General features: G+C 39.4%; 1 protein-coding gene across 1 annotated transcript; it reads right to left on the minus strand.

The window, feature by feature from the left end:
* Positions 1-2982: 2982 nt before the first annotated feature.
* LOC133822174 (large ribosomal subunit protein uL15x) lies at positions 2983-3668 on the minus strand. Its single transcript, XM_062254418.1, has one exon. It carries the CDS (start codon positions 3594-3596, stop codon positions 3156-3158), a length of 441 nt encoding a protein of 146 aa, XP_062110402.1. The 5' UTR covers positions 3597-3668; the 3' UTR covers positions 2983-3155.
* Positions 3669-24429: the final 20761 nt, after the last annotated feature.

A 24429-nucleotide genomic window follows, 5' to 3' on the forward strand; every position in this document is an offset into this window, starting at 1 on the left:
GTGGCAAGATTGAAGCTTCCAGGATTGAGAGGCAGTGTGGGTTGGCACGAGGATGGTGGAGGGAAGATGAAGAACAACAACAAGATGACAATTTTTTTTTTAATTTCTCAGATTTACTTAAAATCTGATTTAGTTTGTTTTTGTTTTTGTTTTAGTTATATTTTTAGTTTTTATTTTTCTTTTAATTTATATAATGTTATTTTTAAAATTAAAAATATTTATGTTTTTTAATAGTAATATATCATTAATTTGGTATTTAAATTAATATATTTTATTTAAAATATATTTTTTTAATTATTTAATTAATTTAATATTAAATAAAATGTATGATTATTTCAGTCATATTGAAAAATTGTTTTATCAAAATCGGGCTCAAGTTATCATTTTGATATGCTTTGTAAAACACATGGTCCAATTTATCATTTAACAAAACATAAGTATCGATCAAGTATTCAGGCAAAACACATAAGTCAAATTAGTCTTTTCCCTTAAAAAAACATCGGTATTGATCGGAAAGTAATCAATATGCAAGATTGATCCCATGTTGACTATACAAAAAATTGTTTGAATATGAATAAATGTGGAAAGAACTTCCGCCCATATGCAAAACGAACCTCTAATACTTGAATCATAAAGAAATCTCACAACAAATTTCCAAACAATCAAAAAATCTTAAAAATAATATTCTCTATTACTATTTATAGATAATTGAGCATAACCTAATTAAGTTGTCTTTGCTTGTCTTAGCCCATCTTCAATGTAAGATGTAAATTTTGTGTTAAATTTAGCACAAATAATGAGTCAATGCTTTATTTGGCCCAATATTTGTAATTGTGCTTCAATCCACAAGATACAAATTAACTACAAAAATCAACAATTCATTTAATATGTATTGATAATATACAAAAAATAATCTTTTTTTTCATTTTTTATTATAAAAAATAGTCATTAATTATTAATTAATATATTAGTGGCAATATAGTAAACAAAAAAATAATATTTATTGTTGTGACAAATTTGACTCATACTATATCTTGTATCAAATTTGACATAGTTTTTAGCATGTGTAAAATTTAACACACTTTTTAACATATTATTGGAATGATAATTTTACTAAAATGTGCCAAATATAACAATGCACCATATTTTTTGAACTCCATTGAAGATGCTCTTGCACTTTAAGTTTTCAATTTTTATATGCATTGTTTCAAATATTTAAAATTATTTTGAAGAGTCTCAACTTTGTCCAACTATCATAACCGTATTATATTTATAAAATAATTGAATTTATACCTCTCTAACTTGTGATTAGTTATGTGAGACTAAAACTTAAAGATTTTTTTGTCTCTTTAACTTGCGCTGTCCCTTCCCAATCCTTATTTCCTAGAGTCATCATCTTCAATCTCTCTTCCTCATTGTTGATGGGTTTAGGTTCTTGAGACTTATCAATATATTGATAAATTCTTTCAATATATAAAACTTGCGACCAAAATTATTAAATAGTCTAAAAAAGTTGCAAATAAATTGTTAACTAATTTTTTTTGGCTGTAAATTTTTTTTACTACAAGTCACTAATTAGTTTTTTTTTTTTGAAAAAATTGCTAAGTAATTTTATTTTACTAAAGTCATATTTTACACAAATTTTGCTTTTATTTTAATTAATTAATAAAATTAGATTTTTATTAAATAATTAAAATTAAAACAAAATTGATGTAAAATATGACTTTTCAACTAAAGCAATCTTTTAAACTACGCTTAAAGAGTTAAAAGGCAACCTTTTAAGTTTTCATTAATTTTATCGAATTTATAAACACCCTTATTATATTCGAGGGTACAAGTGGCATAATAGGTTATCACACCATAATACAATTCAAAACATGGATTAATTTCATATCAAAATTTACTCATTTATTAATTTGATTTTTAATTACTTGTAATATTAGACATTCTGATGTATGAATTTTAACATGTTTAAAACTAGCATATTAGTAACTAATATGTTGAAAACTTGTTATATTTTATAGTAAATAAAATATAAGTAAATCATGTTATGTTAAACTCAGTTAAACACAATCCATTTAAATAACATCTTAAAATCGTCATGTTAAGATTAGCACTGGAAAGTCTGCAATACAAATTGTCACCCCTAACACTAAGGGAGAGAGGACTTTAGAATTGAATTTTTCTTTCAAGTGAGCCACCATACAGCAACCCATCGTAGAGTAATAAACAGCATACAAAAAAAAAGCCACTCTTCTAAAACTCAATTTTTTTTTTCATTTTTTCTTGTTTTAAAATTGTTAGTATTTACTTAAAATATTTGTAAACATTTTACGAAGCTGTTAAAGAATTCAAAATCGATTTCTAATAGTAAAAGAGAATATTATGGTTATAAATTAAAGCAGTGAAGTCCGGATAATAAATAAACTACCAAGTTTTAAAAAAAAAATTAATAAAAATACACAGGCTTAAAAGCCACAACCTACCCAATGAAAGATTATCTTTGCCATCAAAAGATTTAGGTCTTGCGAACTTTACAAATCAGGTAGCTCGGTATTGGAATGTATCATCAATTACTAAAGTAGGTGCAAAAAGTTTGATTGTTTACATTGTTCTTTCTCAAGAATGAATCAATGATATTACACAACTTGAAATGAACATTTCTATAAAATCATCCACATCAACTTGTGTTTCTGGCGAGTTTAAGTGTATGTAAGTACATGTACCAGTCAAAACTAGGTAAAATTTGCAGCATTGCTCAGTCATGACTGCCTAATAATAGCTAACAAACACTTTTACAAAGTACTATGCTCATCTGTGGTTTAATCATATGATATGAAGCAAAAAAAAGTATGCAAATTCAAAAATTAATCATCAAAACAATTAGTGTTATCGAACCCATTTCCAAAAATGAACAATCAGTGTTGTTCCAGAAAATAAATTACGTATTGGGTTATCTACTGCATCGAGTGAGAATGATGATAAATATCAATTGTAACGATTGCATAAGCAAAAATTATCCATAGTTAAAGACTCTCAAGATATAATTGAAAATGTAGACAAAATAAGTCTTTTAAATCCAAAACTTACAACCAAAAAAATAAAAACAGAGAATACCCAAAACCTCTACTCTGGCGAAAATTAATTATGCAAACCTAAGCAGTGAGGACGACGGCGCCGCCAGCCTCCTTAATCTTCTTCTCGGCGATCTTGGATATGAGCTTGGCCTTGACTACCACGGGTTGATTCTCAGGCAAGACACCCTTGCCCAAGACCTTGAAGTATCCAAACTGAGTCACATCGATCAAGGGGACGTTGTCCTTGGTGGCCTTGTCCTTCACCTCCTGGGGCACCATAGACCAGAGCTTGTCGATGTTGACGATTGGGCAGTAGAACTTGTTGCGAAGCTTGTGGAAGTATCTCATACCGACCTTACCGAAGTACCCAGGATGGTACTTGTCGAAGAGGATCCGGTGGTGGTGCATGCCTCCAGCGTTACCACGACCACCAGGATGCTTCCTGTGCTTGCCTACTCTTCCATGGCCGGCACTCACGTGACCACGCTTCTTCCTGTTCTTCTTGAATCGGGTAGTCATCTCTGATCTCTGAACCTTCTCTCCTAGGGTTTCGGCGGCTGAGAGAAGATGGAGCGAGTGAGGGTTTGGGGAGATTTATGTGGACGAAGATGGGATTTGAGGGCTGTTGGCTGTTTTTGGTTTACCATTTTGCCCTTAGGGTTTGGGGTTTCGCCCTGTTGAGATGGGTGCAAGGATGGAATTAACTTGCTTGGGCTGAGATTAACGTCTGGGCTTCTGATTTCAGTTGTGGGAAACCTCATATGGATAATTTACTTTTGGGCCTTACCTAAGTTGTGTTGGGACTGGGGGAACGAAAATTACCACGGAAATTTTAGGTTCTAACATACGAAATTTTTTTAATATGCCAACTTCAACACTCATCCTATTAATGTGTCCCCAATTATATTTTGGACAAAAATATATCTTTCATAAATACTCCTCCCATTAATATGCATGATTAATTTTTGTATTCTACATCAAACATTTAAGGCTTTAAATATGCTAAACGTGTAGATCTCAAAAAAATACTAAGATTCAAAACAAAAATCAACTAAAACGGAAATTTAAGCAAAACGATATGACTCACCAAAATTTTTGTCAAATTTCAGCGCAGAGCATCGATTTTAGCCAAAAATAAAGTTTTCGTGATTACATCGCAAGAGCATTGAAAAATCATCGTTTTGGCAAAAAAAAACCAAGTTTTCAAGATTACATCGATTTTTCATTAATTTTGCATCGAATTTGCATAATTTTGGTCAAAAAATAAAAATTTGTGGATGCATCACAATTGTATCGAAGAAGCATCGAAATAACATCGTTTTTGTACAAAAAAAATAATGAAATTTGGGCAAGCCTGACTTAAGGGTAGGGCGAGAGGGCACAGGCCCAAGGCCACCCGGCTTGAGGAGGCCCCGAAATTAAAATACATATATTCAACAAAATTGAAAAATATATAATATATAAATATTTATTCAACTAAATACCAAATAGTTAAGTCAACACAATTGATGAGAAGGGTATTCTTTCTTTATACCGATACAGAGTTCGACCCTATAAATGTCTACAATTATTTAGTAGTTAATTAAATAACACTTAACTAGTTAGTGTAAGTGGTGAGAAAAGTTCTCTTTTGCACTATGGGTTCAAACCATTATTGAGTTTAAACTTTAATTATGTTTTTTTTCTTTCTTAAAAAGGCCCTATTTTTTAATTTTGCGCCAGGCCCCATAAGTCCTTAAGTCGGCCCTGAATTTGGGATGCCTATTAAATTTGTCATATAGATGAAATAGAGTATATTTAACCTTAAATGTTATTAAGCATATAACCTAAAATTTCCCAATTGCAATAGTAACTGAATAAAAAAATAGTTTTTCAAGAAAAAAAAATAAGGATGCTTCTTCTCCTCCGCTCTCTCCCCACAGCCAACACTCGTTGAACCATTGCTTTCGCCAATCGAGAAAACCTCAAGTCTCCAACTCTTGTCGCCTCCACCCACACTAGTCGTCATGGATGACTATTTGAAGCTTGCAATACACATGCATAGATCACGTCACTGAATCACTACTTTTGCCAATTAAAAAAACCTTAAGCCTCCAAGTCTTGTCGCCTCCACCCACACTAATCATCATGGATGATTGTTTGAAGCTTGCAATACAAATTCATAGATCACGTCGAACCATCGTCTTTTGTCACGCCAACCACCACACACTAAACACCACCATGTTTGTTGGTTGCCAAAACCCCAAGATCTCAAATCTTGTTGCCTCACTCGCCACCACGCGCTATGAGTGGCTATCTCAAGCTTGTTGTATTGCCACTTTGAATGTAACAACCCAAATTTCCTAATAAGGCTTAGGGCCTTTATTAAGGGGCCAGGATGGCAAATCTTGGAGTTATTTGATTATGTGAAATTTATGTGTATCATTATGTGATTATGTGAGTTATATTATAATATGACTAGATATGCATGTTTAGGTGTATTAAACATGCATGTGGGCTCATTTCTGCTCAATTGGGAAATTTTCATATTTTGGCCATTTTGGGTGTATTTGGCATATATGTGATGTGTGTGGTGCTTCATTATTATTTGGTTATGCATGGGTTACTCAGCAGGAGACGATCCTAGGAAGCAAGCTAGTGGGAAAGTCACAACGGGATTATACTTGACTCGGATATTGGGTAATGGGAATAAATATTTGATGATAAATTGGGAGTTAGTGAGATCAGGGGAAAATTTTGGGAGTTTTGACTATTTTACCCCCGGGGCGTTTTCAGGACCCCGAGCATTAGGATTTGCTTGAGGTTACTTAAGCTTGAAGTAACATGTTAAGAAATAAAAAGAACGTTCTCTGTAGCGTCCCAAATTTGCTAATAAGGCTTGGGGCCTTGATTAGTGTGCATAGAGGGCAATAAATGATTTATTATTATTATTATATGTGAATTTGATGAGTATGTGATTAGAAATGCATGTTTAGGTGAATTAAATATGCATGTGGGCCCCGTTTGGTTATTAGAGGCATGTTTGTAATTTTAGCCTGTTGAGGGCATAAACGCAATATATGTGATATATTGGTGATATATTTGTGATGCAAGATCCGAGACAATCCAATGGATCGATTTAGCTAGAAAGTCACAACGGGGTCAAATACCTGGCTCAGGAGGAGCTTAGGGGTATTTCGAGGATATTATAATGTGTTAGGGAATTATTTAATAGTGGGTAGTAATTAAGTAATGGTTGGGATATGTCGGGATTAATAAGGATTTATTAGACTACTCGGGGACTTAGCGGGGTATGGCAAATGACTAAAATGTCATTTATGTCATTAAAGGGTTAAGGTTAGGCTTAGGGGCAATTGAGTCTTTTTAGCTAATGGTTATATGCTTACAAGCTTAGGAATGTACTGGAATCCAGACAAGATAAGGCATAACTCAGTTTTGGTTTCCCTTTCTCTCTCCATCGATTATCTCTTTCTCTCTTGGGGTGTTGAAGCTTTGAAGAAAATCTTAAGGACTTGGGCTGAGGTTTTGGTGATTTACAAGCTTGTGGTTTGAGGGGTTAGAGCTAGGAGGAGATTTGGAGTTGGCCAAGTCGAAATCATCAGTAGAGGTAAGGATCTAAGCTTGAGTTCTATTTAATTTTTCTCTGTTTTGTTGAAGTTTGAGGGGTTAAAGCTTAGATAATTGAACTTGAGTAATAGTAGGATTTTGGTTGGTTTAACCTGGATTTATGTGCTGCTTAAAGTGTATTAGGATGATTATGGGACTCAATTCTATTGTTGGGGTGCGTTTGGGATGATTTCCAAGGGAGTTAGCTTGTGAAAATTGCATGAAATTTCTAGGTTTCGGGGTTGAGTCATGGCCCTATTCATCAGCGCCGCGACCCGCTTGAGTTTATAGGCTAGTGGGGCTTCGAGAAATTTCCCAGGCGCCGCGACGCAAGGTTTGGGCACCGCGGCCCTAGGCTGGCAGATGTGAGGCAATTTTGCCTTTGTTTTGGGGCGCGCCGCGACACTTAAGGGAGGCTAGGCCGCGACCCAAAAGTGGATTTTTGGCAAAATGAGGGTTTTTAGCTTAGGAACTTGTACGTTAGAGCTCGGGAAGGTTTCTACTACCCAGTTTGGTAGAAACCAAGGTCTCGAAGGTTATAATTAAGTCTCGAAACTATTTAATGGATTAGAACGTGATGGTTAATCATTATTCATGCGTTGTGACTAGGATTTCTCTTCAAGGCTCGGGTTAAAGGACTGTGCTCGTGATCGCGGTGCTCGAGTAGCTTGGGACACGGGTAAGAAAACTGTTGTACCCGTAGAGCTTGTATTGTAGGGCACGACCTTATATGATTGTGTTGCAGGGCGTAGCCCCTTTGGTTGAGTTTATTCATGTTTAAGTATATGCTTAGTTATGCTATGTGTGCATATATGTGAATGAACGGCAAGAGCCGGGAGCGACGAGGGCCGGGAATGGCGAAGGCCGAGAGCGGCAAGGGGCCGGGAGCAGCGTTTAGCATGCGAAGTGTGAATTTCCAGGGCGAGACCCAAAGGATACCTGGGATATCCTCACGGTGTGGACCGCGAACCCAGGGCTTGGTAAAGCACCTGGGACGACATGGCTGTATGTGGTTAGCCTGATGATGGCTTGTTTATATGTTAAGTGTTTAATATGCATATATTATCTGCTTGTGAGGGTTTTTTGGCTGGGCTTAGGCTCACGGGTGCTCTGTTGTGCAGGTAAGGGCAAGGGGAAAGTTGACAAGCCATGAGTACAGAGAGCGTGAAGCGACGCGTACATGTTTGGCCTGCCTGGCTGCCACGGCTAGGGGTATTTTGGGAGATGGTTGTACTAAACCTATATTTTTTCGTTTAGCCGATTGTAATCATATTTTTTAGTTGTAAATATTTTTAAACAGTATTTTGGGATCCCAAATGTTAAATGCTTTATGATTTTCAATGAATGGAATTGTTTTCAAAATATAAGACTCTGTTTATGGTTTAATTACACTTTTGCCTTAAAACCTCGATTAGCGAGTTAATTGCACGTTTTGAACTCACTTAGTAACGACTCTAAGGAAGTAGGGTGTTACAACTTGGTATCAAAACGAGCCAAGGTTTATGGTTTCTAGAGATTGACCAAACATGTACGCTCACTGTCAGTGACAAGCTTGACTTAGGGTTGGTTGGTAATAATTGACTTATATGCTTGAATATGTGCTTGAATGCCCTGTTTGTCTGCTTACTTTATATAGAGCATGATGAATGAGTTAACATATGCATGATACTAGGGCATGGCCCATTGAGTGTTACATGTTATTTGTATGTCCTGTGGATTGTTGTTTATGGTTGACTGATATGAATTGGGAGGTGGTTTTGGATGTTGTTATCTTGCCTGATGAGCGGCGTCGTTGATTGCAGGCATATTGTTGTGATGCCTCAACAATCATCTAGACTCTGCAGCAGTAGGGCCGAGGATGACAACCAGGGTCAGAACCCTCCACCTACCCCACAGAATTGGCAACAGATGTTTGCCGAAATGGAAGCAAGACTGCAACGAACAGAGGAAGAACTTCGTCAGTTAAGATAGCAGGCCCTCCACAGGTCACTAGGTTGCCAATTCAGCAGGTTGTGGCGCCAGTGCCGATTCAGCCTGTTATGGAGAACACGTGGGAACCTTTGTATGAGAGGTTCAAGAAACAGCATCCTCCCACCTTCGAGGGTGGACTAGACCCACTGCGGGCAGAGCAGTGGACGAATATGGTTTGCTCTATCCTGGATTTCATGAGGGTTGAGGGGAATAAGAGGGTAGCTTGTGCCAGCTACATGTTCAGAGAGGATGCCCGCATCTGATGGGCTGTAGTGATTCAGAGGAGGAATGTGGCAGTTATGTCTTGGGAAGAGTTTAGAAACATCTTCAACAAGAAGTATTACAGTGTAGCAGTTCGAGCTGCGAAGGTTGACGAGCTCATCAACCTGACTCAGAACCGATTGACAGTTACTGAGTATGCTTTGAAATTTGACCGGTTGGCGAAGTTCACGCCGGATTTGGTGCTGACTGATGCGGCAAGGAGAGACAAATTTGTACGGGGGTTGAATGTTATGATCGCTCGTGATGTAAAGATCACCTTAGATTCAAAGACTACTACCTATGCTCAAGATGTAGACAAGGCCCTTACAGCTGAGGGGGCCGAGGATCATATTTGAAGAAAAAGTGATGTCAGGCGCGATGCCAGGCAGTTATTGGATCGAGTCAGGGTAGTGGCTCTAGTGAGCAGAAAAGAAAGACCCCAGATTCTTTTGTTCCTCCTAGCTCGGATAGGAGGGCGCGGGGTGCTTTTGGTGGCCGACAGGGCAGAGGTGACAACTGGAGGAGTTTTCCAGTGTGTCCTTGGTGCCGGCGACGTCATCAGGGAGAGTGTAGGATTAGGGCCTGCTTTGTCTGTGGGAGTCCCAATCATCTGAAGAAGGACTGCCCACAAGCCAGGAAAGAGGAGCTAAAGAAGGGCGGCAATCTCGCTCCTGCTAGGGTGTTCGCTTTGACTCAGATTGAGGCGGAGGCTAGCCCCTCGGTTGTGATAGGTCAGATTTCTAGTGCTGGGTTTTCTTATAATGCATTGTTTGATTCGGGAGCTACTCATTCGTTTGTGTCTGTTAGAGTGATAGATCAGCTGTGTAGACCTAGTGTTTTGTATGCTAGGGGATTTCAGACTTTGTTGCTGACTGGGGAACTGGTAGTCTCTATGAGATGGATTAAAGCATTGCTAGTTGAGATTGATGGTAGGGAGTTGTCTGTTGATCTTATTGAGCTAGTGATGGATGACTTCGATATGATCCTAGGGATGGATTGGTTATCGAAGTATGGGGAGACGATTGACTGCAAGTGCAGGATGGTGACTTTTGGGGAGGTACCTTTTGTATTTGTGGGGACAGTTAGTGGACCGCGGGTGTAATGCCCGAAATCCCTAATGCGGTTTTTATGGCTGGATTAGTAGGTCGGGAGGGCCATAATTGCTTAATTATGCCATTAAATGATTATATGCATGTGTTATGTGAATTATATTATAATGTAATGTTAAATGTGTGCATGTGGGTCCACATTTGATTATAGGGGTATTTTGGTAATTTGGCCAGTTGAGGCATGTTTGTATATTTTGGTGCATGCTTGTGATTAATTGTTGAGGCCACATTATAATGTGGATTTGTTTGAGCTATTCAGCATGTGACGATCTTTAAATATAAAGTATCGGTTTGGTCATAACAGGTTTGAGCTCGGGGCTCGGGGTGAATCGGGATGTTTTTGTGATTAGAGCGATACCGGAAATTAAAGGGTAACGGGATATGTAATATTGGTATTTGAGGATATCGGGAATTGGAGAGCGTTAATTATGATTAACGAGATAGGAAAGGACGATTTTGCCCATGTGAGTCCTTAGAAACTTTTTTTGACCTATGGGAATTTTAGTCTTTTAACCCCTAGGATTGATATAAGGGTTGAAGGCTGTAGAAAATAGAACCAAAACAGAGTTTGGTTACCTCCCTCACGATCATCATCTTCCTCTTGCTTCCTTTGGAGTTTTTGATCCCAATTTGAAGAACTAAGCTAAGGAATCAAAGTTTGGGGCTTAAGACTTTAGTTCAACCATTGAAGAGGACTTAAATCCAACTTGAGGTAAGATTTCATCCATGAAACCTTAGTGATGCTCTGTTTTTCTTATGGTTTTCAGTTGTGAAATTTAAGGTATTAAGTTGAGAATTAATGAAAGTTTTTGGAGGAAGTTCATTTGGGTTTTGATGCTTGTATGGTGGGCTTGTTGTGGTAGCAATTGAGGGCTTTGCTTGGTGATTTTAGGGGAGTTTTAAAGAGGGTTTAGATTGAGTTCAAAGGGAGGAAAACATGGTTTTTAACTGACTTTCAGGTGGGTTCGCGACTCTGTTCTGGAGCTCCGCGACCCAAGCTTGAGAAAAGAAGAAGAAGAGGCTGAAGGGCCGCGGCATGGCCAGGGAGGGCCGCGGCCCGTGCTAGGAGCTGAAGGGAGGCCGCCTCTGTTTGAGGGGTGGGCCGCGGCCCTTAGTGGCATTTTGGCCAGAAATGGGTTTTTGGCTTGGGGATTCAAGCCTTAGGCCTCGGGTTCGATCTTACTACCCGGTTTAGTAGGATTCGATGTCTCGGAGGCTAGGTTTTGGTTCGAGAACCTTTGTTATTCATTTTATTGAAGGAATTCCATATTTGGTTATGACCAGGTGACCGTCAAGGAATTAAAAGGTTGATCGTTCTCAAGGGTCGTTCTTATACTAATTCTCACTCGAACCAAAGGTAAGAAAACTACACCTTATATGTGACATGTGGGGTTATTATAGAGGCATGTTGGTTGTTAAATGTGGACGTTGATTGCATATTAAATGCTTAGCAAATCTTGCTTATTTGTGTATGGCACTGACTAGTCAGGGTCGGTACTGGTCGCATTTTACTGACCTGAGAGTCAGAAACAACATAAGCGTCATGAACGCATGGCCGATAAACGATTAGATCTAATCGATATCAGAATTGAATGACTCTAGGAGCATTAATGTTGGACCGACCCTAAGGTCGATGAAACTTATAAGCGCTTGACTAGTCTAGGACTAGTTACTCAGAGTTAGGGCCTAAGGCCTAGGTGACTGCTTGTCACGTGGCTAGGGAGCGGAATCCCATGGTTGTGACTCTATGGTCATGCGGTAGGTTATGTTGGTGACTAGTTCATCGAGCACCTATCTTGATAAGCTAGTGAAAGGGTCACTTATTTGTAAAGCCCAGGTGATCCTATCGTCACATGGCTAAAGGGAATGGAACCCTCCTTGGTGACTTTTCAACTGTCACTCCTTTATTTTGGACTAAGAGTCGTGAATGATTATTATGATCATTGTTGATATTATATTTATGCAATATTGTGTTTTCTTGTTGGGCTTAGGCTCATGGGTGCTATGTGGTGCAGGTAAAGGGAAAGAAAAGCTCACCCAGCCTTGAGTGGAGAGCTTAGGTGGTGCTGTGTACATATGCGGCCGCTCGACCACCACGGCCAAGGAGTTCTCAGAGGAATTAGGGGGTTTACCCTATTTTTGCCACTTAGGTCGGAGGGTTTGTAAATTTGAAACTGTAATGACCATTTTGAGTTGTAAATAACTTGTAAACGTTTTTATGGGCCCATGAACAGTTTTATGTTTTAAATAAAATATATCCTTTCCTTTTTTATTGATTTTCCACCTTAGCCTGTTAATAACACCTAGAAGCACATTTTTAAACAAAGAACTCGGGTAATGAGTTAAACTCACGGTTCATCGTTCACCGTAACTGTTCTGGGGTAACTAGGGCGTTACAACTTGGTATCAGAGCGAGCCAAGGTTAGGGTTCCTGTAGACTGGCTGGGCATGTACACTTATCACTGAAGTCAAGCTTGACTCATGGTTTGGTAACTATTTATGTAGTTATATGTATAAATGCTTAAATACAGTATAAATGCTTTACCCTGTATACATGAGACACCATGTTAAACCTGTGCCATGAATATTATATCCTTAGCAACCGTGTGCTAAATAGTACTGAAATTGCTGGAACATACTTATTAGTATTGTTGATTGACAATTATTATGTGATACATGCTAAGTGCTAAATGCTATAAGCATGTATCTATCTGTATATTTGCATGACTGTGGAATATGATAATTATTTGCTTGTTCTTGGACCGTAAGGCGGCAAGAGGTTTAGTTATTACTACATGACTGGACGTATTGATTATTGTTTTAGCAAAGTATAAGTGATAAGAATGAATCCAGGGCAGACAGATGCATCAGCTGGCCAGAGTGATCAAGGCCAGAATAATAATAATAATCAGGGTCAAGAGAATGACCAAGGACAGATTCCACAGCCAATTCCTGCAAACTGGCAGCAGTTGTTTAACGATCTGCAGGCTACAGTGTTGAGATAGGAAGAAGAACTTCGCTTCCTGAGACAACAGCAAGCTCCTGAAGTGGCCAGTGTATCAGAGGCACCTTCTGTGTCGGTGCCAGCAGCAGAGCAGCTGCCTGAGGTTAGTAATAAATGGGAGCCTCTCTGTGAAAGGTTCAGGAAGCAGCAACCTCTAGTTTTTTAAGGTAGTGCAGATCCTACCAAGGCAGAACAATGGATGAGTATGATTACCACCATCTTGGACTTCATGAGGGTGACTGGTAATGAAAGGGTGGCTTGTGCCATTTATATGTTTTGGGAAGATGCCCGAATTTGGTGGGAGGTTATTACCAAGACCAGAAATGTTAATGCCCTAAGTTGGGAAGAGTTTCAGACTCTGTTCAACGAGAAATATTATAATGATGCCATGAGGGCGGCAAAGGCTGAGGAGTTCATTAGACTACTTCAGGGAGGTTTGTCAGTCACTGAGTATGCCTTGAAGCTTGATCGTTCAGCAAAATTTTCCATGGAGCTGGTGCCCACTGATGGGACCAGGAGGGAGAGATTCCTTCAGGGGCTACAGCCCAGATTAGCCCGTGATGTTCGCATTACCACTGTGGCTGGGGTTACTACCTATGCACAGGTGGTTGAGAAGGCAATCACAGCTGAGAGTGCAGAGAATAAGATTTGGCGAGACAGTGCAGCCAGAAAGGAGTTCAGGAGGACAGGTCCTCCATTTGTGGGTTCTGGTAGGGGTGTAGGCCCCAGTGATTAGAAGAGGAAAGTTCCTGATACCTTCCCAGTTCCAGGTCCTGATAGGCGACCCCGTGGTGTCTCAATGGGTCGTCCAGGTGGTAATGAAGCTTGGAAGTCTTATCCTGAATGCCCTAAATGCAAGAGGCGTCATTTGGGAGAGTGTAGGGCAAGGGCCTGCTTCTCATGTGGAGCAATGGGTCATCTTAAAAAGGATTGCCCTAAGGCCAGAAAAGAAGAACCCAGGAAAGCGGACAGCTCGGCCCCAGCTCGAGTGTTCGCATTGACACAAGCAGAAGCTGAGGCTTCTCCCTCAGTAGTTACAAGTCAGCTTCTTAGTGCTTGAACCCCTTATAATCTTTTGATTGATTCTGGTGCTACACATTCTTTTGTTGCTAGTAGTATTATTGATAGACTATGTAGACCCTGTGATTTTTATGCTGTGAGGTTTGGAACTTTGTTACCCACAGTGTGTGGTGGCAATTATTAATCTTGGCGGTGTGAATTGGAGTAAGTTTTTGGAAAATTTACATCCTCTAACTGGTTTTATCAAATTATTTATAATAATGTGTACAAAAATATTTACAATTATACTTTCTTATCTTTCTAAAATATTTACAAAAATGTGTACAGTATATAAATTACTCTTGTCTTATTACACTGTACATTTAACTTTTTTATTTGTTTTTTTTTTTAATGTTTCTTTATTTCTCTCTTCTCATTAACTTCAAAAATCTTTTTCAGCCACATCGCTAGTCGATTGGGCTCAATAGTGTTACCATCACGACTTACTCTTCAAGATGATCATTTTGATATGTGGGAAGTATATATTTTTTTGCCGTTACCAGAGAAGATGATCAGAATAAAAAGCACAAAAAAAAACTGTAAACTTAAACAAATTGTAAAAAAAATAAACGGAAAAATTTCTTAATAATTGTAATAAGTAATTTTTGTGTTGTATTTAAAAAGTAACTATGTAGTTGCTTTTTAATTGGATCAAACAAAAATTAATAATAATGTTGACCCTCGATTTGGCCAACGACATGGAGTTAAATATACGACAAAAAATGAGACGACAATTAAGAGTTTAATCTAATGGTAAAGAAGAAAACACCAGCGATTTATAGTGATTCGGCCCCAAATAATGGTAATGACCTACGTCCACTTAGTGCTATTATTAATATTGAATCTCAAAGTCGTGTTCAAAGAACTAAGGTTCTTAAGTTTCACAAACCTTGGGAGAATTACAATAAAATGATGGATAATCACACTATTGCTTTCTCTCTCAATACTCAGGAAAAAGATTCAGAGATCAAAAGTCCCTTCCTTGAGCTATTTCATGTATATTTATAGACTCAAGGGGGGTTGCATGGGTCAATGGGCTTTAATTCTCCTTAATATCAGCGTATCAAGGTAATAAAGAGGAAATATTCAACGTAGTTATTATAAGATTATGACCGTTAAAGGAAATAAACTGAATCATACGACCAGCCTGGTCATATCTAATAGCTAAGCTTTGATGAAGCATCGAGAAGCTGGTCGACAGACGAACAACACCCCTTCTTAATGACGCTAACACGTGTTACCCTTGTTGGATTAGCTTATACATGATCTTTATTTATTTTCATGTATATCTAATATTAAACAAATTAATACGAGATAGCCTAAAACATGTTTCTAAAATTGAATTCAAGAGAAACAAAGAATAGAATACTTACAGTATACGTAGCGAAATTAAAGAGTCCTTCCTTCAGTTTCTCTAACTCTTGTATCCTCTCTGTCGCAGAGTATTATCAAGAAACTGAACCGATCTTCTATTTTCTTCACGATCTTCCAATGTATCCTTAGAACCACCTAGACTAGTGTGGGCAATTCTCAACACATGAGATAGATATAGAGAGAAGAAGAGAAAATAACAAAGAGGCTTAGAAAAGGACTTGTGTTTAGAGATAATATAAAACTATCAGAAAATTTGACCTGTTACTTATCTGTCGTCTCATAAATCTTCTCTCTAAGCACTCCTTTTATAGACTCAATTAGGCTATTTAATTTAATTAAAAAATCAATAAAATAACAGCCATTTTGAAGCCCTAGGTCGAAATTATCATGGGCTATAGGTCCGTGAAATTTCCCATTTGATTATAAGCCCATTGGACTTAAAATCAAGGTCTGTATTATTTTCTATTGATTTAATTAATTAAATAATTATTTAAATCCTTTATCAAATTAATTATTTATAATTTGAACCTTGATTTAAATTTATTTATTAATTTAGATACCAATTTATCTTAATTAATAAATCTGCCATAAATTTTCTTTTCTTCTAAAAAATACACAACTCTGTGAAACTATCCAAAATTGACCTGGTCAACTTTGATAATTCTAATTGATGATTAAATCAATTAATTGAGACTATCTAGATGATTTTATCCAAGGTACAATGGGGACCATGGGCCTATGAAATCAAGCTCCAATAAGTTATCATAAATCTAACAAATAAATTTACTAACTTATTAATTCCTCGTGACTCCACTATAGACTTGGAATTGCACTCTTGAATTCATAGAACGCTCTATAACAAATATAGATACGCTATTAATTATCCATTGTTACAACCATAATTGTCACTCAATCCTCTATAGACGGTCTACAATGAGATAGGACTAAAATACCGTTTTACCCCTCATTGTATTTTATCCTTAAAACACTCAGTTCCTTGTAAATAATATTTCAGTAAACTAATTTAATTACTGAAATGAGATCTCTATCATTTAACACCTTGAACCAAACTAAAAGGAAACCATCATTTCACTTCTTCATCAGAAGGTATAGATGTTCGTATCTATGATTAACACTCCCACTCAATTATACTACCGAGTTCCTAAGATGTAAGTATGGGCTAGTTCGTAGGGTAAGTTGGTAACGAACAAGTCAAAGAACTCAAATAATACAATCAGTTAGAATACTAACCACTCAGAATTGAGATTGAATTGACCTATGGTCAACTATATGATATGACTAGAATAGATAATAACAGTATGTTTACTTATCTTATCAACTGTTAATATCGGTCCTGTCCGATGTAACAAATACATCCGATCTTATCTACTTTGCTAATGTTCTGGAAAGAACATAACACTATAATGTGTAAGTAGATCATATCGTAGATTGGCAGGTTAGTGTAAATCTGGTGCACTGACTAATCTTAGGACTAACTTATTTTGAACATATAATCATATTTATATTCCACTGTGATTACGTCACTATAAATAAGATTAGCTATATGCTCGGGATTTAATAGAAGTTTATATTAAACAAATAATCATGAAAATAAAACATGTGAGCAAAGTGATTGACCAAGTTAAAAAATGATTTTTATTCTTTTATTCATAATAAAATGAGATTACAAAGAATTTGGGTTTTAATTAGGGCATAAAACCCCAACAACCCTCGTGTACAAAATTCCTGCCACGTCATCCGCAACCATTTTGGGTAAACATTTGCCCCCCAAGTTTATTTTATTGCGACCAGCATAAAGTAAACTTAGGAAACTGACTCTTCGCTTACCGCACCAAATCTATCAGAGCCGCCTGTGCTTTCTTGAAAAAAGTGATCAATCATGTCCAATCAAGTTTTTTCGATTTCCCAAAATCTTATCTGACGACTATTACATTTCCCCATACTTTGAAAAAAGGAAATCATGATTACTTCTTTTATCGTGTCCTAGTCACTATAAACAATACCCCAAATCCATATTTTCAATTTTTACTTTTCACTCGCCATTTCCTTTTCAAGAACTCCAAAGAACTTCGACCTTCAGAGCCCAGAAATCCCAGGAACTTTCATCGCTGATCCAAGGAACTTCCATCCGAACGCTCAAAGTTTTCATTTTCAGACTCCACCTTTCATCTAAGTAAGTTTCACAAGCCCCTTAGACGTCTGAGTTGCCATGCAAAATTGTGTTGTCTTTGAGTTCTTGGCTGTTCTTGACCGAAACTGTCTTGGGGAAAACGGGAATGTTGATCGATGGTTGATAGGGTAGTGAAATAACGTTTCATAGGAGTTAAGAGTTAGTTTGATAGTCGAGATTGTATATTTAGGGGCGTACAATCGAAGTAAAAATTCGATTTTTAAGCTAGTTGAAAAACTGAGTTTAAACCGCCCTTTCGGAGTCGAAAAAACTTTTTCTGAAAACTTTTTACTTCTGCTTTTTAATTCATTTCTTAAACTGCTCGTATAAAACTTAGTGTTTTTGCTAGAATGCTACTGGCCATATAAAAGCTTAACTTTTATACGTGAGCAACGTTATTCCAACTCTCAATACAGATTTTTAGGCTTTATGTTCTCATCTCTCTCCTTCTTTGTTCGTAGCTTTTCATGCAAGATCCGTGGGGAGGTGAGAGACCCATCGACGACAACTTGCTAGCTTAATTGCTCGAGGACGAGGAGCAACCGTCGCTGTTGATACCAGAAATTCCTTTTTCACGAGCTACCCCAAACATTTCATCGTCCCCGCGCCAAAATATGGGTGGTGTAAAGTCTAAAGCCCAGAAAAAGAAACCTTCAAACCCTTAAAATCAGCCTAGTCCTCAGGCTAAAATTCCCTCAACCAGTGGTTGAGAAAGAAATATCCCCGACCCCAGCATTCAAACTCACGCTCAACTTCAAAACGCCATTCAACCAGATGTTGAATGGTACGTTGCCCCTCCTAGCCGAGTAACGATTAGGATGATTTCCAATTACATTAAAAAATACGAACTTCCTAGGGTGACCCTAGTCCAACCCACTAGAGACCAAAGGGCGAATCTGCCTGGAGGTGCGTACAGCTCCTGGTCGAGGTATCACATTGAGGCAGGAGCGATCCTGCCTCTTCATCCTTTCTTCCAGGGAGTGGCCAATTACTTTGGGGTTGCTCCTTTTCAAATAATCCCTAACGGATATAGAATGCTTTCTGCACTCTATATCCTCTATAGCCATAAGAAATGGCCTGTCCCAACGCCACATGAGGTCAACTACCTGTTCGACCTAAAATCCAACCTCAACCAGGAAAACACGAGGTTCTTCCATTTCTCTCATCAGGAAATAGGTCGCACTTTCCTGACTGACACTACTTTTATCTCGAACGTGGGGAAGTACCATCTAGAATACTTTCTGACTACTAACATGGTCATGAACAACTTGGCCTTCACACAAGGAGGTAAAGTCTTTGCACCTCTGGTCGTTTATTTTTCTTTAATTTTTACCAACACTTTCCTTAGATTTTTAGCGCCTTTCAAGACCCTAGTCCAGACATGGAGGTCCGATCAGCCCTCTTGGCCAACCTGACTGACGTAAAGAAGACCGTCAAGCATCTGGTCATAGAGGCTAACCTTAGGCTAGTCGAGCTTTTGGCACCTCACCAGGATGTGAGGGAGTCAACAGCGCGAAGTGCCACTGGCGAGGAGATTCCCAAGCAGCACCCAGACGTGTCAGAACCTTAAAGGAGGAGGACAACTGGAGTGACAATCAGGGAACCCTCTAGCACCCCGTGAGCTGCTGCTCCCCCCGCCCCACTGGGAAAGGGAAAAAGGAAAGCTGTCGAACCTCTCGAGCCTCTTGACGAATCTTCGGATGAGAACGGTATTGATCTCTCACTCTTAGATAGCTTGCCAATTCCCTGTCACTTGTTTGACGGGGACGGCAATTTTAAGTACGCTCCCAATTTAGATTCAGACTTCTTCATGCCAGAGAGTGAGTGTAACACAAGTAGAGTATATAATGTAGCGACCAGTAATGATAGCTCGGGTATTTTACTTACGATTTTCTTTGTTTCTTTTCCTGACGTAACATACTCAGTCGTTTGTACTATCTCACTGTTTGTGCATTTGCTTTCTTGCAGACATGGAATCTAAAAACGGGTTTGATATGTATTGTGCTCCCAAGGCTCTTGAAGCTCCTGCGAGGAAGAAGAAAGTGACCAGGCGGCATCACGGGGAAAGCAGTAAAGCGCCTCCGGCCAAGAAAACCCGTACTGCAGACCCTCCAGCAGACGTGCCTTAAAAAAATGCAACACCACCTCCTTCTCCCCTCGAGCAGCAAACTCCGCCTACTCCAGCCGAGTCGACACCTTCCCCACCAGCTCCAGCTGACCAGACTTAGCAGGCTGCCCCTGCTTCCACAGGGGGTGACATATCGAGTCATGCCCTAAGATCATCCAAGGATAGGATGGCAAAATTTTTGAGGCACAAACGTTGCTGAGAAGCGATGGCTAGGACAGAGATGATGGACGTCGACCAGATCTTAACCCACGCTCTAAACGAGCTCGCAAGTGTAAGTTGTCTTTTTTCTGTGGAAACTAAATCCTTTTATTTATTATAGTCAATTTAACTTTCGTGCTAATCGCAGGCAATGCTAACTGTGACTGCTGGCCGTCTCCGCTCGGGAGCCATCACCAAACAGTCCAAGACTTCCGAGCAACGGCACGCTGAAGAACTAAAAGCTGCCGAAGCAAAATGTGCTGAACATTTTTAGTTGGCTCAGAAGACAAACGTAGCACTACTTGAGGAGAAGAACAAGCTGGCTGAGGAGTTAAGGGAGAAGCAGACTAAATAGGACAAGGTCGTCGAGCAAAGAGACCAGTTCAAGGAGTCTAACTGCATCAACTACCACGAGGCTAGAAACCTCGAGGAGGACCTGATTGCGAGCAGACATGAGACTACAAAGCTGGAAGGTCGGATCGAGGAACTTGAAAAAACCAACGCCAGCAATTTGGAGAGGTACAAGAATGCCACGGTTAAGTGTTTCTATGACTTCTGGTGTAATGCCCCGAATTCTTCGATGTGGTTTAATGGCGGGATTAGTAGGTCGGGAGGGCCATACTTGCTTAATTATGCCATTAATTGATAATATGCATGTATATGTGAATTATATTATGATATGATGTTATATGCGTGCATGTGGGTCCACATTTGAATATTATGATGTTTTGATAATTTGGCCCTTTAAGGGTATATTTGTGTATTTGGGTGCATAATGTGATTTGTGAATGAGATTCCATTATTATGGAAATATATTCGAGCTATTCGGCATGAGACATTCATATATAATGGATTAGCGGTTTTATCATAACGGGGTCAATTATGGGGTAATAGGAATGTTTATTTGATGATAAATTGGGAATATTTGAGATCATGAGGAAATTCTGGAAGTTTTGACTATAATGTCCTCGGGGGTGTTTTCGAGACCCCAAGCACTAGGTTTTATTTGAGGTTACTTAAGCTTTAAGTAGCTTATCAGATAGAACGTACGTTAGAAAACCTCTCGTTCTCCCTTTCGTCAGTTCGTTTTACCGTCTGAGCCTTTTCGAAGAAATCTCGAGTTCTAGGAGTTAGAATCAAGCGAGGATCGAGACATAGCGAACCTAGGAAATATTAGAAGCTTCTTAATCGAAGAATTGGATGGAAAATAACCCAATCGAAGGTAATCGAAGTTTAAGTTTTGAGTTTTTCGAGTTTCTAAGCTTTGAATTAGATTTTGTAAATTGTTGAGTTTTCGGTTCGTTCGAACCTTGGGTTTTGAGGGTTTTGGAGCATTGGGAAGCTTGGAAACTTTGATTTGATTATTAGGGAAAGTTTAGGTATGATTTTGGAGGCTTTGGAGTGTTAAAAACGTGTTTTGGAATGGCCCAGAGTTGGGGGCCGTAGCCCTGATATGAAGAAGCAGGTGGGGCTCTTTGTGCCTGCTGGGCACCGCGATCCTTGCTTCAGGAAGTTCTAGGGGCCGTGCCCCAAGGTGCTAGGGCCGCAGCCCTTGCCCAGTTTTCACCCTGTTTACTTGTTTTGACCCCGGGAACTTAGTTATAGGCCTCGAGAGTGTTCCTACTACTTGGATTAGTTTGGATTGATGTCCCGGAGGCTAGTTATTGGTTTGGAAACCTATGTTGATCATTATTATTAATGATGTCCTATATATGGTTATGACTAGGTGACTGCTAAAGGACTAAAGGTTGATTGTTCTCAAGGGTCATTCTTTTAATCGTTCTAGCTCGAATCTGAGGTAAGAAAACAGTGTAAGAATATAACTGCACCCTGTATATGTATATATGACATGCGAGATTGTATTGAGGCATGTTGGTTGATTAATGTGGACGTTGATTGCATATTATATGCTAGTGAATATTGTGTACTTGTATATGGCACTGACTAGTCAGGGATACTGCCTAAGTGTCAGAACCGGCATAAGCGTCCTCAACGCAGGGCCGAATGAAGATTAGATCTAATCGATATCAGCATTGAATGGCTCTATGGCATTAATGCTGGACCGACCATAAGGTCGATGAAACTTATAAGCGCTTGCATAGTCTAAGACTAGTTACTCAGAGCCAGGGCATGAGGCCCCGGTAATTGTTGTCACATGGCTAGGGAACGATGTTCCAGGGTTATGACGCTATGGTCATGAGGAAGGTTATGTTGGTGACTATTCATCATGCACCTATCCTGTTTAAGCTAGTGAAAAGTTCACTTATCTGCTAAGCCCTGGTGACCCTATCGTCACATGGCTAGAGGGAATTGTCCCCATCTTAGTGACTTTTGCGATTGTCACCTATCTGTTTTGGACTGAAAGTCCTGGATGATTATTATGATCATTGTTGATATTATATCATGCTATATTGTGTTTTCTTGCTGGGCTTTGGCTCATGGGTGCTATGTGGTGCAGGTAAAGGGAAAGAAAAGCTCACCCAGCCTTGAGTGGAGAGCTTAGGTGGTGATGTGTACATATGTAGCCACTTGACCACCACGGTCAAGGCGTTCTCAGAGGAACTAGGGGGTTTACCCTATTTTTGCCGCTTAGGTCGGCGGGATTGTAAATTTGAAACAGTAATGACCATTTTGTACTGAGAACAACTTGTAAATGTTTTGATTAGCTCATGAGCAGTTTATAATGAAAAATATCCTTTCCTTTTGATTGGTTTTCTACCTTAACCTGTTAATCACACTTAGAGCACGTTTTTAACCAAAGGACTCAGGTAGCAGGTCAAATTTCTGGTTCACCGTAACTGTTCTGGGGTAACCAGGGCGTTACAACTTGGTATCAGAGCAATGCCAAGGTTAGGGTTCCTGTAGACTGGCTGGGCATGTACACACATCACTGAAGTCAAGCTTGACTAATGGTTTGGTAACTATTTATGTAGTTATATACATAACTACTTAAATGTGGTATATATGCTTTACCTGTATGCATGAGACACCATGTTAAACCTGTGCCCTGAAATATTATATCCTCAACAACTGTGTGCTTATTAGTACTGAGATTGCTGGAACATACTTATTAGTATGGTTGTTTATGAACTATTATGTGATACATGCTGAGTGCTAAATACTATAGACATGTATATGCCTGTATATTTGTATGACTGTGGAATGTGATAATTGTCTGCTTGTTCTTGGACCGTAAGGCGGCAAGAGGTTTAGTTATTACTACCTAACTGGCTGTATTGATCAATATTTCAGCAAGGTATCATATAAGAATGAATCTAGGGCAGACAGATACTTCAGCTGGCCAGAGTGATCAGGGCCAGAATAATAATAATGGTCAGGGTCAGCAAAATAACCAGTCACAGATTCCACAGCTAGCTCCTGTAAACTGGCAGCAGATAGTGAGTGATCTGCAGGCTACAATATTAAAGCAGAGGGATGAGCTTCGTCTTATGAAGTAACAACAAAGGCCTGCAGTGGCCAGTGTATCAGAGGCACCTCCTGTGTCGGTGCCAGCAGCTGGCCAGCTGCCTGAGGTTGGAAATAAATGGGAGCCTCTTTATGAAAGGTTCAGGAAGCAACAACCTCCAGTATTTGAGGGCAGTGCAGATCCTGCCAAGGCTGAACAATGGATGAGTACGATTACCACTATCCTTAATTTTATGAGGGTAACTGGTAATGAGAGGGTGGCCTGTGCCACTTATATGTTTCGGGAGGGTGCCCGGATTTGGTGGGAGGTGATTACCCAGACCAAGAATGTGAATGCCCTGACTTGGGAAGAGTTTCAGACTTTGTTCAATGAAAAATATTATAATGATGTTATTAGGGCGGCGAAGGCCGATGAGTTCATTAGGCTACTTCAGGGGAACTTATTAGTCACTGAGTACGCCTTGAAATTTGATCGTTTGGCAAAGTTTGCCATGGAACTGGTGCCCACTGATGGGACCAGGAGGGAGAGATTCCTTCAGGGGTTACAGCCCAGATTAGCCCGAGATGTACGTATCACCACTGTGGCTGGGGTTACTACCTATGCACAGGTGGTTGAGAAGGCACTCACAGCTGAGAGTGCAGAGAACAGAATCTGGCGTGATAGTGTAGCCAGAAAGGAATTCAGGAGGCCAAGTCCTCCATTTGTGGGTTCAGGTAGGGGTGGAGGCCCCAGTGATCAGAAGAGGAAGGTTCCTGACACCTTCCCAGTTCCAGGTCCTAATAGGCGGCCCCGTGGTATTTCTATGGGTCATCCAGGGGGTAGTGAAGCCTGGAAGTCTTATCCTGAGTGCCCCAGATGCAAGAGGCATCACTTGGGAGAGTGTAGGGCAAGGGCCTGCTTCTCTTGTGGAGTATCGGGTCATCTTAAAAAGGATTGCCCTAAGGCAAGGAAAGAAGAACCCAGGAAGGCAGACAGCTCGGCCCCAGCTCGAGTGTTCTCCTTGACTCAAGCAGAAGCTGAGGCC

This window comes from Humulus lupulus, chromosome 3 (assembly GCF_963169125.1).
Source record: "Humulus lupulus chromosome 3, drHumLupu1.1, whole genome shotgun sequence".
Taxonomy (NCBI): Eukaryota; Viridiplantae; Streptophyta; class Magnoliopsida; order Rosales; family Cannabaceae; genus Humulus; species Humulus lupulus.

Bases quoted from the DNA above. Each gene is read 5' to 3' on its own strand.
- LOC133822174 (XM_062254418.1), bottom strand. From the start codon at position 3,596: ATGACTACCCGATTCAAGAAGAACAGGAAGAAGCGTGGTCACGTGAGT.